The following is a 15,497-nucleotide window of genomic DNA, read 5'->3' on the forward strand; positions in this document are numbered from 1 at the left end:
CGGGCGGGGTTTGCTCACTAGTCCGTGGTTAACAATCTCTCTTCTAGTGGGGAGTTGTAAACACCTGCCCTTGAAAGTGGCGGAGGTGGCTGAGAGCAGTGACGCGGCGTCGGAGGAGGAGGAGGACGGGAGCGACAGCGATTGAGCCGAGTCCCGCCGGAGGGTGGCCGGAACCGCCCACGGCCGTCGCGCCCCGCGGCTGAGATTTCGGGAGACACGCCGTCGTGGCCAGCCTGTCCGTGACTCAGGGCACGTTAGGACCTGGTGTCGTCCCGTGCACTGGGATTGGCACCTGTGGGGGGGCGGGCACCGCTATCGCTCGGGCCCAGCCTCCGCCTGAGCCGTCCCCCCGCACTGTCACAGGCAGCCTGTCCCGACCCCCGCCTTGAGTGACGGGGAGCACGCCGCGCCACGGGGGGACGCATTGTCCTCCCCGGGGCTGGTCTCTGCTCCTTCCCGTACACCTGTTTGGTGTGTTGCTGAGACCCTGCTGCTGTTCCTGGAACCCGAGGTTTCCGGCGCCACACGTTCCTGCCCGCACCGCCTGACGGCGCTCCCGGCCGTGAGCTGGCTGGGACTCTGCAAGGTCCGAGTGCGGCGCTGGTGTCCTGACGACGGGGTGGCCGCTCCCCGCGGACCCAGGGCTTCCTGGAGGCGAAGCCGCCGCTTTCTGAGGGGCCGCCTGGGCTGCAGGGCCCCGGGCGGATGGGACGGAGGCTTCTCTTCAGTGGGAACTGGGAAGGACCCGTGGGGTCCCTGGAAGTGGCCCTCAGGACACCTGGGTGGGAGGAGCCCAGACAGTCACGACGCCATCCTGGGGGGGCCACGGCCCGGAGGAAGGGGTCCGTCACTGCCTGACTGCAGGGGCGCCCTGAGCCTGAGCCCATGCTCCCTGCAAGGGATAGAAGGGAGCCCAGCGTAAGCCCCAGGCACGACTTCGCTGTGCCTCCCAGCGGGAAAGAACGGGACCGTCGTGACTGTCCCCAAGGTCTTTATTCCTGTTGTACGTCAGAAAGCCCGGGGGTCCACGCCTGTGTCCGCCCCAGGCACACGCGCCACCGCTTGGGTAGGGAAACCCCGTCCTCAGGCTGTCCCGTGAGCAGGTTTGGATCCCACTCTGGCTCTCAGTTTCCTCATCTGTAAAATAAGACATTCTGCTCAGGGCGCCGCCTCGGAGATGCAGGGGTGCCGGCCAGACCCCCGCGGCTGGTGGGGGCCGCCGCGTCCGCCCCAGAGCCGCCTCTCCCGTGGGCACCCGCAGCACAGTGGTGATTGCCCCTCTTCTTGGCTGTATCGTGCCGCTCCTCCGGGGGTAGGAAGCCCTGGTCTTTGCTGGCAAAGGCTTTGTCGTGTCCTCAGCAGGTGTCAGTTTCTGTAAACACAACTTTCGCCCCCGCTAGGGGAGGCCTTGGGGCTGGTGGCCCGGCCCCTGAGCGGCACCGGCTCTCCCGGGGATCGTGGCCGCCTGCCACCGTCGCCGTGCTCACCCTCTTCCGTGAAACCGCAAATAGTAAGAGCGAGTCATGGAGCCGCCTGAGTGGGGGGCGGGGAGGAGTCCTGGTTCTCTGTGTGTCCGCAAACCCAGAGGGAAATGGGGGGGCGGGGCTGTAGGGTACATAAAATCTCGATTTCTTTTCTGACACTTAAATGGGCTGCTTGAGGTTCTGAGTAACGTTTTGTAGGACCTAGACACTGACTTGTGAAGTAGAAATAGTGACCAATTTTTTTCGTTCTGTTAATACAGATCAATTTCATGTTTGGGGAAGATTTCTGAAAAGCAAAGTGAAAGTACTCTCGTCCCTACGCTTCTAAAATTACTCTCATACTTAGTGGTGCCGTGAATGTGTTTGGAGTGTATCAGTAAAATTTCAGTGCTTTCACAGAAATGGCATTTCCAGTTTTTCAGACTATTTTCCCTGAGCACTAAATGCAAAGTAGAGTTTCATTCGTCACCCGTTCTGGTTTGCCCCGAGTGGCAGTGAAGGCCCAGGTGGGGCCTGCCCTGGGCACCAGGCTGCAGATGGTTCTGGATGGGCAGCTCTGCGGTGTGGGCCTCGACGGCCAGCCTGGGAGAGACTCGCCTCGGGCCTCCCGGGTAAACGCAGGGCTGCCGTGCTTCCGAGAGCGAGGAGGGTGGGCAGGAACACGTCGACTTTAGTATGCTCAGCGTCTGCTTCAAGCAGGGCAACCTGTGTGTGTCTATACACACCTTATCGGTCACTGGTTTAAAGGATAGCCTTTAGGGGCACCTGGTGGTTCAGTCGGTTAAGTGTCCCACTTCGGCTCAGGTCACGATCTCACGGTGTGTGGGTTCGAGCCCCACGTCGGGCTCTGTGCTGACAGCTCAGAGCCTGGAGCCTGCTTCAGATTCTGTGTCTCCCTCTCTCTCTCTGACCCTCTTCTGTTCTCACTGTCTCTCTCTGTCTCTCAAAAATAAATTAAAAAACATTAATAAAAAAGATACTATTTATTTAAGTAGATGTGGGGTGCCCCTCCCCGCCCCCCAGCTGAAGGGTCACAGCGTAAGGTGGTAGTTTTCACTGAGCCCTTGGCTGGCCGCCAGCCTTGGGTTAGGTTACAGCTTCAGCGCTCACCTTGGCAAACACCTGTCCCTTCCCTCTAGAACCCCCACCCAGAGAACTGAGCATACGGAAAAATAACAGTATCATGAACACCCGAGTACGTTTTTCTTCTTGAGAAGACAACCAGCTGCTCACAAAAATACGTCCATCGCGGCTTGGACTTGGCTCCGGAGGCCTGGCTGGCTACTCTGGGGCTTCCTCTGCCGGCACGACCTCCATCAGCATCTGGAGGTACATGGTGATGGGCTCTGGAGGAAAAGCCAGCCAGCAGGTGCGGTTAGAGGGGAGCGGGTACCTGGCTTCCGCCCGTGGGGCTGGGTCCTCTGTTCGAGCCGCACTTGGGCCAGGGGTCTGAGGGAGTCAGAGCCATCCTGGGGGCCACAGCGGCTCTTCAGAGGGAAGTGATTTCCCAGAAAAGCATCAGGAACCTGCTATTTTATTGCCACCAACCACTGTCTTCTCTAGGGAAGATCTGCAGGACTCTTTCTATGTGTGCATTTAACTACCACTGACCACGAGTTGGGTGTTTGCATGTTGCTAAAAATCCAGGTAGTTTATTCTTTTCACCTCCTTAATTCCAGCTTCCCCCCAGTTTTTGCAAGGAGCAGCTCAAGTAAGTTTTCTAAAGCTGAGAAGTAAGACCTGCTTTGTCCCTTTAGGCTGTGAATCCTGGCTAGGGGCTCTGTAGGGGCGGTCGGATCTGAGCTGCTCGAGGAGGGAAGATGGCCGACCTCACAGAACCAAGCGGCCTCTCCTGGGTCGAGCGGCGGGCCTGCAGCCCTCCCTCCGCTCCACGCCTGGAGCCGTGGGCAGGGCTGCTTCAGGGAAGGACAGTGTCCCGGGCAGAAATGACAAAGCCGTGTTTGGGGTTTGGTTTCACGTTGTTCATCAACATGTCACAGACTCCCTCTTGCGGTGACACGGCTGCCAGGCCTCCCGGGGGAGGAAGTGCCCAGGGTCGGCCTCACCGCCTTGCAGCTGGGTCTGCCTTCGTGCCTCGTCCAGCTCCCTGAGCCGCACGCACAGGAGCCAGCGGAGCCCGCGGGGACGGTGCGCAGCCGGCCCGGGGAGAAGGGGCCGCCTCCATCACCGTTACGCTCAATGCCAGGTGCTGCCGCACAGGTGCGGCGTGAGACCGCACGGCCCCCGCTCCTGCCTTCTAGAAACAGTACAGGGCGAGGGGGACCGAGGAAGGCTCGTCAGGTGGCAGAGGACTGGGGGTTCCCAGTGGTGGAATCCACAGCACGGATGCGATGCTGTGAATGTCCGTCACGCACAGGCGATGCATGCTTGGTACCACGACTTCCTTTTTCCAGCGTGAAAGTGGCGGACGGACCTACACCTCCTAACAGTTGTTCTAAGAACATACTTTTCAGTATTGAAGTGTACACTTAAAAACCATTAGGATGGCAGTTTTACGTTATGTGTACTTTACGGTGGGAAAAAAAGCAGATGGTGATGTCCCTTCCTGCTTGCTACAGTAATTGATGGGGACAAAGCAGAGGCCACGGGTGGACCCCAGAGGTCACACTGAGAAGGAAATCTGCTAGCCGCCTCAGCTCCTGCGGTAAGGAACTTGGTAGGATCGGGACCAGGGAGGTGCGGGATGCGCCCGTCGGCGCCTGGCTCACAGCACGACAGTCCTGTGTCGGTACTTACTTGAGATCCTCTGAGCCCATCCAAACTTGTAGTGCACAAAAAGGAAGTAAAATATGAGGCCGCTGAGGATAAAGAGCACACAGTAGAGATACTCCAGTGCGGGTTCGCTGATGATTGGGGCCAAAACCAAAAACACGGATATGAGCGTCACCAAGATGGGGATGAAGATGGGCACCTGCAGGCGAGAGAGCGTGGGGTCATGACCTGACCGCGTGCATTCACGTCCTTCCGGAAAATACTCGTTCAACGCAAAACACCAATCGAGAAAGAGTACAGTGAACTCTGTGCTCCTCCTCCGATTCCAGTACTTTTAATTTTGCCAATCTTACTCCATCTGCCTTCCCCCCTTTTCTCTAGAATATAAAGAAAATGCCAGACATCATGTCATTTTACCTGTAAAGTAGTCAATATACATTTCTGAACAGGACTTTATGATTTGAACATGTTTATTCCCTTCTCTCTCTCCTCATTGATTTGCTGTACAAATTGGATGATTCATCCTATACAAGGTCTGAATTCTGTCTTTGCCCAAGAACTTGCTCCTCTGTCCGTCAGGGTTCCCGCACGCGGGAAGTTGGAACTGGAGGCAAGACAACTCTGTAGTTGGACCGGTGGCGCTTCCTTTCGTAACACATCACGGGCCCCTAGCGTCTCACTGTCCCACTTCTGAATCACCAGGGTCAGTCAGTGGCCTCAGGGGCAGGAGAGGAGGCCCGTGCCACTAGATCTGGAGTCCTCCATCTCTCCAGGGAATGGTTTTCTTTAGTAGGAAACGGCATTTAGAAACCATAATCTGGGGGGCGCCTGGGTGGCTCAGTCGGTCGAGTGTCCGACTTCGGCTCAGGTCATGATCTCACGTTTGTGGGTTCGAGCCCTGCATCAGGCTCTGTGCTGACAGCTCAGAGCCTGGAGCCTGCTTCAGATTCTTTGTCTCCCTCTCTCTCTGCCCCTGCCTGCTCATGCTCTGTCTCTGTCTCAAAAATAAATAAAACATAAAAAAATATTAAAAAAAAAAAAGAAGAAACCATAATCTGGGTGGTTGGAGTACTCACTGCCCTTTTACAGAGACAGAAAAAAATTTTCTTCAAGAAAGGGAAAAATTCACAGCAGTATGAACTGCGATTTCCAATTCAAAGGTAAGCTTTCATTTTTTCCCTCACTTTAGACTTCGGGAAATCTTGTTTCTTAAATGGCTTTAGCAGAGTTACTTGCTCTGTCCTGCAGTGTGCTTGTAATAAATGCGCAAAGCAGTCACACAGCTGCTGTGAGCCGTCAGACAGTCCGCAGTGCTATGAATGAAACGTTTCATGTAGTTTTTTTTAACCTCAGAGTATGACCCACAGGGAGATTCATTCAAAATACCGCACTTGATTCTTCTCGTGCGCTTTTGTCACTACTTGTTAGAGTAAGGTTTCTTTTTGTTTGTTTTTAGTTTCGAGGGTTTGTTTTTTTCCTTCGAATTTTTTAAATATTATAGTTTAGGGGTGCCTGGGTGGCTCAGTCGGTTCACTGTCCAGCTTTGACTCAGGTCATGATCTCGTGTTGGTGGGTTCGAGCCCCGCATCAGTGCTGACAGCTTGGAGCCTGGAGCCTGTCTTTAGATTCTGTGTCTCCCTCTCTCTCTGCCCCTCCCCTCCTCTGTTGTGCCTGCTCTCTCTCAAATTTAAAAAAAAGAATTCTATTGCTTGTATTCATCAGGGACTCCAGTTATACATGTGTTAGATCCCTTGCTCCCTATCTCCTCTGTTATTTTCTATCAAATCCTTTTTGTTTTGGGGATTTTGTACCAATTAAAAATCTGTCCGACCAGCAGACAGTCTCTGCTTTGCTGACCTGCCCATTGCCCTCTTGCAGTGTATTTGATAAACTTCTATCTCCCGAAGAAAAAACAAACAAACCTGTTCTACCATCATGATTTTGCCTGCCAGGTGACGTGACCAAAGTGCATGTCTCTGCGTCTCTGCTAACTTCAGAGACTTGGCCGCAATCAGGCTACGGTGCCAGAAGGACCACTAGGCACGCTTCTGAAACATAATTCTAAAGCTAAGGGCATGATGCTGTTCTTGTCCTATTTACTTAAGCCCTCAGCTTTCCTTTTTTTTTAAAGAAGTTAATTTTTTTTAACTTTTATTTATTTTTTTGAAAGATGGAGACAGAGCACCAGTGGGGGAGAGAGGGAGAGGGAGACACAGAATCCGAAGCAGGCTCCAGGCTCTGAGCTGTTGGCACAGAGCCAGCCCGACATGGGGCTCGAACCCATGAATCATGAGGTCATGACCTGAGCCGAAGTCGAACACTTAACTGACTGAGCCACGCAGGCGCCCCCCTCCCCCAACCTTGTTCTTATATCTGCATTTGTTATTATAAGAATTTAATAGTACTGTTGTTCCCAAAGCAAAACAAAATAAAGTCTTCTTTGCATTTATGTAGGCCCACCTCAGGGAGGTGGCAGGGAGCCCCAGACCGTTCACAGACGTGGACTGTTAGTCGCGGTCTGCACAGCAATGGGCCTGGGGCCAGAATTCAAACTCCACCCTAAACTCTGATGCTCAATGGAAGAGTTGAGTCAGGTTGGAAATAGAAAGCATGCCCCTAGATTTTAAAGTGTAGTTACCTCTAACCCGTTTCAAGAGATCAAAGCGCCTTGTGACATTTGAGGCATGAAACCTACCTTGATAGGCCTTTCCAGGTCTTTCCTCGTAAACCTCATGACAATCAGTCCCAGAATTGTCAGGCCATAAAACAGCCATGCGGCAAAACTGAAGTAATTGACCAATGAGTTTATGTCACCAGGGATGATATAAATCGTCGCTATGATACCCTGGTGGAAAGAAGAGTATTCTTAGGTCACTGAACATGAAAACATGGTCCCTCTCACCTCACAGGAGGCTAAGGAAGCTGTGTGGCCTTGGATGGCGAGCTCTATGTGACAGAAACCTACGATCCCATAGAGATGGGTTTAAAGGAGTCTTTGGCCATGATGGGTGTTCTCCCGGAGGCCTGATGGAAAGAACTTAGGAAATCTGTGACCCTGAAGTTGTAGTTTCAAGCAGGGGGGAAACAAAGCATGCATGTATATCACACCAGATTTCTTTAAAAAAAATTTTTTTAAGATTCTATTTTTTTGAGTAACCTCTCTTCCCACTGTGAAGCTTGAACTCACAACCCCGAGATCAAGAGTCAGATGCTCTACTACTAAGCCAGCCAGGCCCCCCTCCAGCTTTCTGGTAAGTTTTCCCACCAGAGAGTCTGCCAGGGGCGAGGGTCCTGGGCCGCAACACGGCCTGAGTCTGGCCCTGCCCCGCCTTCACTGCCTGGCCTGGGCGCTGTGATTTGGGGCCTTTCCTCATCTTCAAAGGGAGCTGATGGAGAGCAGTGTTCTCCTTTGGGGTGGAAGGAGTCTGGCCCTGAGGCTGGGCTTGGATGGCCCTCGGTGCTGGAGACCGTTGCCCAGGACCAAGCACCGTCCCCCACTGAGAAACTCCAGTCAGGATGTCAGAGGGCCGCCTCTGCCGCTCAAGGACGCCATGACGGCTAAATTACTGGGCTGTAATGAGAAGCAGTTGCCAGTGGCCACCTATTAAATGCCGCCTTCTCCTTCCCTGTGAGCTGGTGGGCTTTGGCATAGTTTGTGAGCAGGGATCCAGACCTACTAATGTCCCTGTAAGACGCATGGAGGGCACAAGGTTGGGAGAATCCAACCGTGTCCTTCCGAGGTCTGTTCAGAGCGAGGAGCAGACATTGGGTACCTAGTTTCCCATCCCTGCCTCGTGCCGAGGGCTGAGGGAGCCTGGGCCATTGGAAAACCACTGGCCGTAGCAATGCCGGTTTAGTTCAGGGCCTCTCTGCCTTTGAGAGGGTGTGTTCCTGGCGGCACTCATACGTACGTAAAAGATGATGGCGGGGGCTGGAGTCAGGCGCTTGACGCTGATGTAGGACAGCACTTTAAGCATGTGGCCCTCCCGGCCCGCCACGTACACCAGCCTGAAAAAGCAGTAATACAGACGCTCTTGTGCCGTCCCTGGGCCCCACAAACCAAGGGCATGAAGACAGGGCCTGAGTCGGAACCTGGTGTCTTCAGTGGGAGTCGGTCTCTGGGGGCGCGTGAGTTTGGGGGACGTAGGTAAGGTGGTTAAACGCTCCTGAGAGCAATGCATCTGGGTGCCGTGGGTCACCTGGATGCGGGAGAAGGGGGGCTGCCCTGGGGCTTGGGGAGGACTTTTCAGCGGGGAGACTCCACGAGCTCTGTGTCCTCAGAAGTTACGCGAGAAGCAAATGGAAAAACCAGTCCGGGGCCAGTGGGCCCAGGGCTACGAGCAGCCGATAGCAGCAAACACGGCGGGGGGGGCCTGGCACTTCCTAAATCCAAACTGTACAGAATTTCCATATTTCAAAACCAGAAACAAAACCCATTAAGGCTGGGTCAGCAGGCTGCGAACAAATGACTCAGTTCTCCCCACCCCCAGGACCTCCTGGTGATCCAGTAATCTGAAAGACTAGCTGAAAATGTTGAAAAGTAAAAGGGGGAAATGGCAAACGATTTCTAAAAAGTGAAAAATAACCATAATTTAAGAACCAACAACTGATATACTAGGTGCCAGCAAGAAGATAGAAACTAGATCTGAGTTATCAAGTGCAGAGAAATGGAAAACGTAGAAAAATTAAGAAATTGGGAGAAGCCCACATATATTAAAGGGGGCAAGGCAAACTCCCAGGCAGGGAGAGCTTTCAGGGAAGTGAAAAACCACTTCCAAATTAAGTCCAGCGCTAGACAAGAACATACCCAGAGACAAATATTACAGCGGAAGGGAAAACCATTTTTCCTAAGCTTCTGAAAGTAAAAGGTGAACGACAAACCTAGGACGAGCGCGACCACAGGATGCGTGGAATGCGCCGCTCTTCACAGCGCGGGGGGAGCTGGTGTTCAGACTCCTGAGTCGTGTGGCCAAAGTACCAGCCCAGACCACTGGCCCAATAAGTACATGTGTAGATAAAGGGTAAACGGGACGCGTTTTCTGCCCTCCGACCCCCACTGGAAACTATTAGAAAGTCCACTCCCACCGACAAACAAGGACTGAACCCGGAGCTGGTTGAAGAAGCGGCGTGGAGGAGACAGCAGCGTTGGTACGTATGTAGGTGACGAGGGAAACAAAGGCAGGAGAAACGTAGCTTGAATCTAACAGCTCACAGCCCACTGACAGCGGTGTGGCCTTCCCGGGGAGCTCGGGGCTGCCTTCGTGCCTTCATGCTTATCTTGTGTTAAAGACTAAAAGTAACCTTATCTTACCAGCAGAGAGCCCCTCAAGGTCCTGAAAGCCTTGCTTCCACGATTCCTTGGAAACGTAGTGTATCTCTGTCCCCCTCCCCCCGACACTTAAAAGTTTATAACCTGTCTCTCCTCACAACCCAGCGCAGCTCTTTCTGCCCACGGGTCCTGTCCCCGTGCTATACTAAAAATCACCTTTTTGCACCAAAGAACTCATAGCCACTTGCTCACGAACCCCATCGTAAAGTATTGGATTTTTAATTTTTGTCGTGCACACGGCAGGTTGATGGACGAGGCGTAGCTGACCTACTGGCCGGTGTGATGGGAGAGCGCTTGCAGGAGACGGGGGAGAACAGAGCTGCTAGGAGACTGTCAGGTGTTCGAGTTCAATGTGATGGGTAATTGCTAGAAGAATAGAAATACAACCTCCACAGCAGCAGCAGCAGCAGCAGAAAGTGACATTTGATGGACGGTAAGTCAGGATACAAGTTTTTAAAAGCCAGAAAAATCCACAGTATGTCGGAGATTGGTCCCACTGTAAGAGTAATCACACCAAATGCGATCCGAGATGCCCTGAGGGCTTGTTCAGACCAGCCAGAGCCCCATGGGCCCGATGGAAGCATCCAGAAGCCCACAGCGTCCGCAGTATCAATATGGGACAACACAGAAAAGAGTTTTCACTAAAAAAGGAAGCCGTCTACCCAGCAAACACAAAAAACAGGAGCCCTGAAAGAGAAGGCCAAATCTGACAAACCCACCGAGAGGAGATTCGAACAGTCAAGGCACGAACTTGATGATGATCGAAAAATCGAGAAGGCATGAACACAGCACGCCTTCCTGCGGCCCCAGCATCTACAAGAACTGCTGCAAGCCACAAGGGAAGGCTTAAAGCTCCTGAAGAAGCGAGATCATAAAGATCCCACACTCGGACTCCAATACGATAAAATCACAAGTCAGAAATACAAAGGCCAAAAGGGCCCGTCTATTTAAAAGTACATATTTGAACTTTGAAAGAGACATAAACATCGTGTCGGGTCAGTTCCCAGAGCAAGCCGCTGAACTGGGAGCGAGGAGTCGCCAGATGGAAGGAGACGGACAGGTGGCGCTGGGACCTCACACTGTAAACCCCTCGTGCCTGCAGCGCCCCCGTAGATGCCATGCGCTCAGAAATCCAGCAGGACTTTGGGAACTGGACCCCATCGTTGCACGTGTGGCTGGAGGGCTGAGCGGGCAAGGAGGGGAGCACTGATGTGGGAGCACTCGTTCTCCCCGCTGCTGTGTGGCCAGAGCCGCGAAGCGTCCGCACGCCCGGTGATGGCACAGGACGGGCCCGTGGGTGAAGGGGAGTGAACCTGTCGTGCTGGGCACAGCAGCAGCATTCAAACCGGCGGGAGAAAGGACGGACCAGCAGTAGGACCTGGGACAACAGGTAGAAGCCGGAGGGGGCGAGTGAGATTGGTGCCTCGTATCAAACACACTCCAGATTGAGCAAAGAGCGAGCGTAAAAGGCTGGAAGGAAACACGGGGGGTGCTGTTGAAATGGGAAGAGCCTGTCGATGGGAGATGGAAAACTCAGAAACCAGGAAGCAGAAGTCACAGCTCTGACCCCACAGTAAGTTCTCTCCAATATAATGCAACACAGCACGAGTCCCAGGCCACCCCCACGCCGCACAGGCGCGCGGACGACGCAGACTTGGCTCAGGACGGATCACACGCCTGAGTGTGAGGGCTGAGCTACAGAACATAGAGCTTCTGGGGTAAAACAAAAGAAGAATCTTGTGACCTTGGGTGGTGCAAAGGCTCTTAGATGTGGCCACAAAAGCACGACACATGAACAGTGACAAACTGGGCTTTGTCAAAGTTAAAATGCGCGTTTCAAAAAACTACTAAGAAAACGAGAAGACGAGGAGCGTGGCCTTCTGATCTCAGCTCAGGGCATGATCCCACAGTCTGAGACCAGGCCCCGCCGAGGGCTCCGTGCTGACAGCGTGGGGCCCGCTCAAGGTTCTTTCTCTCCTCCTCTGCCGCCGCCTCACCCAGTTCATGGGCACAGGTGTCTCTCTCTCGTGTTCTGAATAAACATTAAACTAAAAAATGAGAAGACAGGCCACAGACAGGGAGAAAATATGAGCAAGTCAGATACCTGATAAAGGAGTTGTATCCATAATATATAAAGAATTCTTACAACTCAATAAGATGACAAACAGCCCAATTTAGAAAGAGGGCCAAAGGGGCACCTGAGTGGCCCAGTGGGTTAAGAGTCTGACTTTGGCTCAGTCATGTTCTTGGGGTCCATGAGTTCAAGCTCCATGCAGGGCTCTGTGCTGACAGCTCAGAGCCTGGAGCCTGCTTCAGATTCTGTGTCTCCCTCTCTCTCTCTCTGCCCCTTCCCCACTCACATTCTGTCGCTCTTTCTCTCAAAAATAAATAAACATTAAAAACATTAAAAAATTTTCTTAAATTGGACAAAAGATTTGAATAGATGTGTCATCAGAAGACATATAAATAGCTAATCAGCACATAAAAAGATGCTCGGTATCATTAGTCATTAAGGAAATACAGTTAAAACCACAATGACATAACTAATACCCACTAGAAAGACTGTAATTAAAAAGTCAACGCCAAGTGTTAGTGGGGATGTGGAGAAACGCTAACTATATCGCTAACAGAAATAGAAATAGAAATTACGGAACAACCACTTGGAAAACAGGGAAGCTGCCTCTGTAAACGTCGATCACAGACTTACTATAGGAGCCTGCAGTTCCCTTCCTAGGAATCTACCTGAAAGGCAAACATACGTGCACACAAACACATGTGTGAATTCAAGGCAGCACTGTTCATAATAGGCCTGAAGCGAAGCAACGCAAACCTCCATCTACCCGTGAGCGGATAAACACGATGTGGTGTATGTCCAGACAGTGGGACTCGGCAGGTAAAGGGAAGGGGCAGGTGTATGCTACGCCACGGACGGACCTCGAAACTCACATGCTCAGTGAAGCCAGATGCAAATGACCTATTGTATCATCCATTGAAGTGAAATGTCTAGAAAATGCGAAGTTTCAGACACAGGAGCAGCTCAGTGATAGTCTAGGTCTGGAGGTGTGAGCAGGGATTAACTGCAATTAGGCCGGGTGGACTTTTGGGGCGGATGGAAATGTTCTAGAATTGAACTGTGAGGACACTTCCACAGCTTAATAAATTTACTAAAAGCATCGAATTGTGTAATTACCAAGTTCGTTTTATGGTATTTAAACCTCAGCAGAGCTACCAAAATGATGTTTCTAAGTATTAGCAGCAAACTCTCAGAAACTGAAAAATGTTTAAATACCATTTACATAACACACACACACACACAAAAAGAAATATTTTGAGGTGACTCTGACAAGATACATACAAAAGCCATGGACCGAAACAACTCACAAAAAGTCTTTGAGGGGCGTCTGGGTGGTTCAGTCAGTTGAGCATCCGACCGACTCAGGTCAGATCTCACAGTCTGTGGGTTCGAGCCCCGTGTCAGGCTCTGTGCTGACAGCTCACAGACTGGAGCCTGCTTCAGATTCTGTGTCTCCCTCTTTCTCTGACCCTCCCCTGCTCATGCTGTCTCTCTCTCTCTCTCAAAAATAAATAAAACATTTTTTAAAAATTAAAAAAAAAAGTTTTTGAGAAAAATGAGGATGTAAGTAAAGGGAGAGGGTTAGATTAGATTACGAAGACGTGTTCCAGAATGTCCCCTGCGTCGGTGTTTATGCGCACCACCCCACTCGGCCCGGAGCGGAGGTTGTGTTGTGTAAATTGTGCTACGTCCTAAAACAACCCAAGGGCGGGGTTAACTGCCTCAGACCGGGAGGGGCCCGGGGGTTGGCAGCGGCTGGTGCGCTCCGCTGCTGGTGTGGACACAGTTCGGGCGGAACGGGACCACAGCCTCTGCCCTGGCAGAGTCGAGGAGAGACGGAGCCGAAAGCCGAAACTGTGCCAGCCTCATCTGGGTGATGCTCACGTGGGAAGCTGTTCAAGGAGCATCACCAGGTGGAAGGCAGGACGTGGTGAAGAGTGGCACCAGTGTGTCTGTCACCCGTGTCCCCGGCTCTGCCCTGTGAGGTTGGCAACGTTGCTGCCTGGTGACAAGGAAGCCAGGGTGTCGCTTCGGTGGGGCCCATTGCCCGGCGCCAGCTCGGCCAAGCTTTGTGCTCCCTTTCCAGGACTTTGGGTTTTCTTTCTTTCTTTTTTTTTTTTTTTAAGTTTTTATTCAAATTCCAGTTAGACTTTGGGTTTTCTGTTATGTCATGATGTGTTAGCCTGGCAGAGCCCAAGGACTTTCACCCTGACTCTTGTTTTCCGCAAGTGTGGGTGGAATGGGCCCCGCTGCTGCCCCCTGCCCCCGGGTGAGCGCTGGGGCCCCTACCTGCCTGCCGTAAAGCAGGTCCCGTTGGCGGCACCGATGGTGGAAAAGGCTACGAACAGTGGAACCACCCAAGAGGCTGGATAGAGAACACGGTCGCCAAACGTCTGCAGAGAAAAGCAGAGGGGTCCTGAGGGGCTTGCCCGGCCCCCAGGAGCACTAGGTCCCAAGGAAGCTGCTGGGCTCTCCCCGGGGGGCCCAGGCCCCCACCCTGGGGGGGCACTGCCTCTGACTCCCTCCGGGAGAGGAGAAAGCAGAGAACCACTCGGCAAGGAAACGACCTCCTCTTCCCCACCCCCACCTCCCGTGGCGGAGCGGAGGATGCTAGTGGCATCCTTGGCCCTCCTTCGTGTCCCCGTTTGCTGGATGACCTCTGGGGCCACGTGGTCCGGCCCCTTGAGGATTGGCATGCCTCCCTTAGAAGTGCCCACCAGGGCTGGGACGGGAGGAGGCTAGTCCTGCCCTCCCAGGACTCTGCTAGAACGCGGTCTTTCCCCATCCTGGTGCATTTAAGGTTGGCTGTCCACTTTGATCTCACTCCAGCGCCCTTCCGCGTCTCCCCTCACTCTCTAAGATCTGTGGACGAAGGCCCAGACTTTGCAGAGAATAACTGCACAGAGCCTGGGTCAACCTCCGCCTGATTCCCGTCAGGAAGTTACCCTGAGTAGAGCCCTGTGTAAACTGTATCTGTTTTCCAGGCTCAGCGTGCCTCCCGTCTGCCCCGCCCCGTCGGACAGAGAGTAACAGACGCCTCCTCTCCACCCCTCCCTCTTCTAATTCTTCGTCATCTCAATTTCCTTCCAACACCGCGGCCCTGACCGAAGTCAAGGTGTCGAGGACTTGCCCCCTCGTGCCCCCGTCCTCCCTGCGCCTCAGCCGCCCGTCCTCGTGGTCAGTGACCTCATCCTAACCAGCACGGCAGCTCTCGCTGCTCCCTGTCCCTGTCGCCTGTTTCCAGTTCATTTCCCGCCCCACCCCAGCTCCACGAGGCCTTGAGCCCGTGAGCCTCCCCCCAGCTTTTCTGCAGACCCTCACCCCCCACCCCCTTGGCATCAAGACCCTCCTTGACCAGCTTCACTCGCACAGTCCACTGTTCTAATTCCCTCCTTCCGTCCCTCCCTTGCACTTTCTCACGCGCACGTGTGTCTGTCGTACCCCAACCCCGGGGAATCGGCCCTGCCCACCTGCACTCGGTGTGCGCCCAGGCCACAGACAGGAAGGTCCACCCGCTGGCGGCCTGCCATCACGGTGGGTCTTCTCCGCTGCCCTAACCTGCCCCTGCTGCCCGCACCCTAGACGACTATTTCTCTCTTCCCCAGAGGGTATCTCTGCTTCCTGCAGACCCCGGCACCCTCCCCACGGACCCCGGGCCCTCACTCCCCACAGACCCCAGGCCCTCACCCCCCTGCCAGACCCCGGGCCCTCATCACCGCCCCCCTAGACCCCGGGCCCTCACCGGCACCCCCATAGACCCCGGGCCCTCACCCCCCCACCCAGACCTCGGCACCCTCCCCACGGACCCCAGGCCCTCACCCCGCCCCCAGATCCCGGGCCCTCACCTCCCCCGCCCAGACCTCGGCACCCTCCCCAC

The 15,497-nt window shown here is 53.7% G+C and overlaps 2 protein-coding genes across 2 annotated transcripts in view; one reads left to right on the plus strand and one right to left on the minus strand.

The window, feature by feature from the left end:
- The window catches only part of TDRD12 (tudor domain containing 12), a 65,544-nt gene extending 63,653 nt beyond the window's left edge, over positions 1-1,891 (plus strand). The window contains exons 33-34 of the mRNA XM_029924258.1: positions 48-1,510; positions 1,745-1,891. Of these exons, the coding sequence (XP_029780118.1) occupies positions 48-145 (98 nt within the window). The 3' untranslated portion in view covers positions 146-1,510; positions 1,745-1,891. The remainder of the gene's footprint in view (positions 1-47; positions 1,511-1,744) is intronic.
- Positions 1,892-2,448: 557 nt separating this feature from the next.
- SLC7A9 (solute carrier family 7 member 9) overlaps positions 2,449-15,497 on the minus strand; it is an 18,511-nt gene continuing 5,462 nt past the window's right edge. The window contains exons 9-13 of the mRNA XM_029925782.1: positions 13,910-14,013; positions 8,129-8,225; positions 6,913-7,062; positions 4,242-4,416; positions 2,449-2,830 (exon numbers count right to left, since the gene is read on the minus strand). Coding sequence (XP_029781642.1) covers positions 2,766-2,830; positions 4,242-4,416; positions 6,913-7,062; positions 8,129-8,225; positions 13,910-14,013 — 591 coding nt within the window. The 3' untranslated portion in view covers positions 2,449-2,765. The remainder of the gene's footprint in view (positions 2,831-4,241; positions 4,417-6,912; positions 7,063-8,128; positions 8,226-13,909; positions 14,014-15,497) is intronic.

This window comes from Suricata suricatta, chromosome 16 (genome assembly GCF_006229205.1).
Source record: "Suricata suricatta isolate VVHF042 chromosome 16, meerkat_22Aug2017_6uvM2_HiC, whole genome shotgun sequence".
NCBI lineage: Eukaryota > Metazoa > Chordata > Mammalia > Carnivora > Herpestidae > Suricata > Suricata suricatta.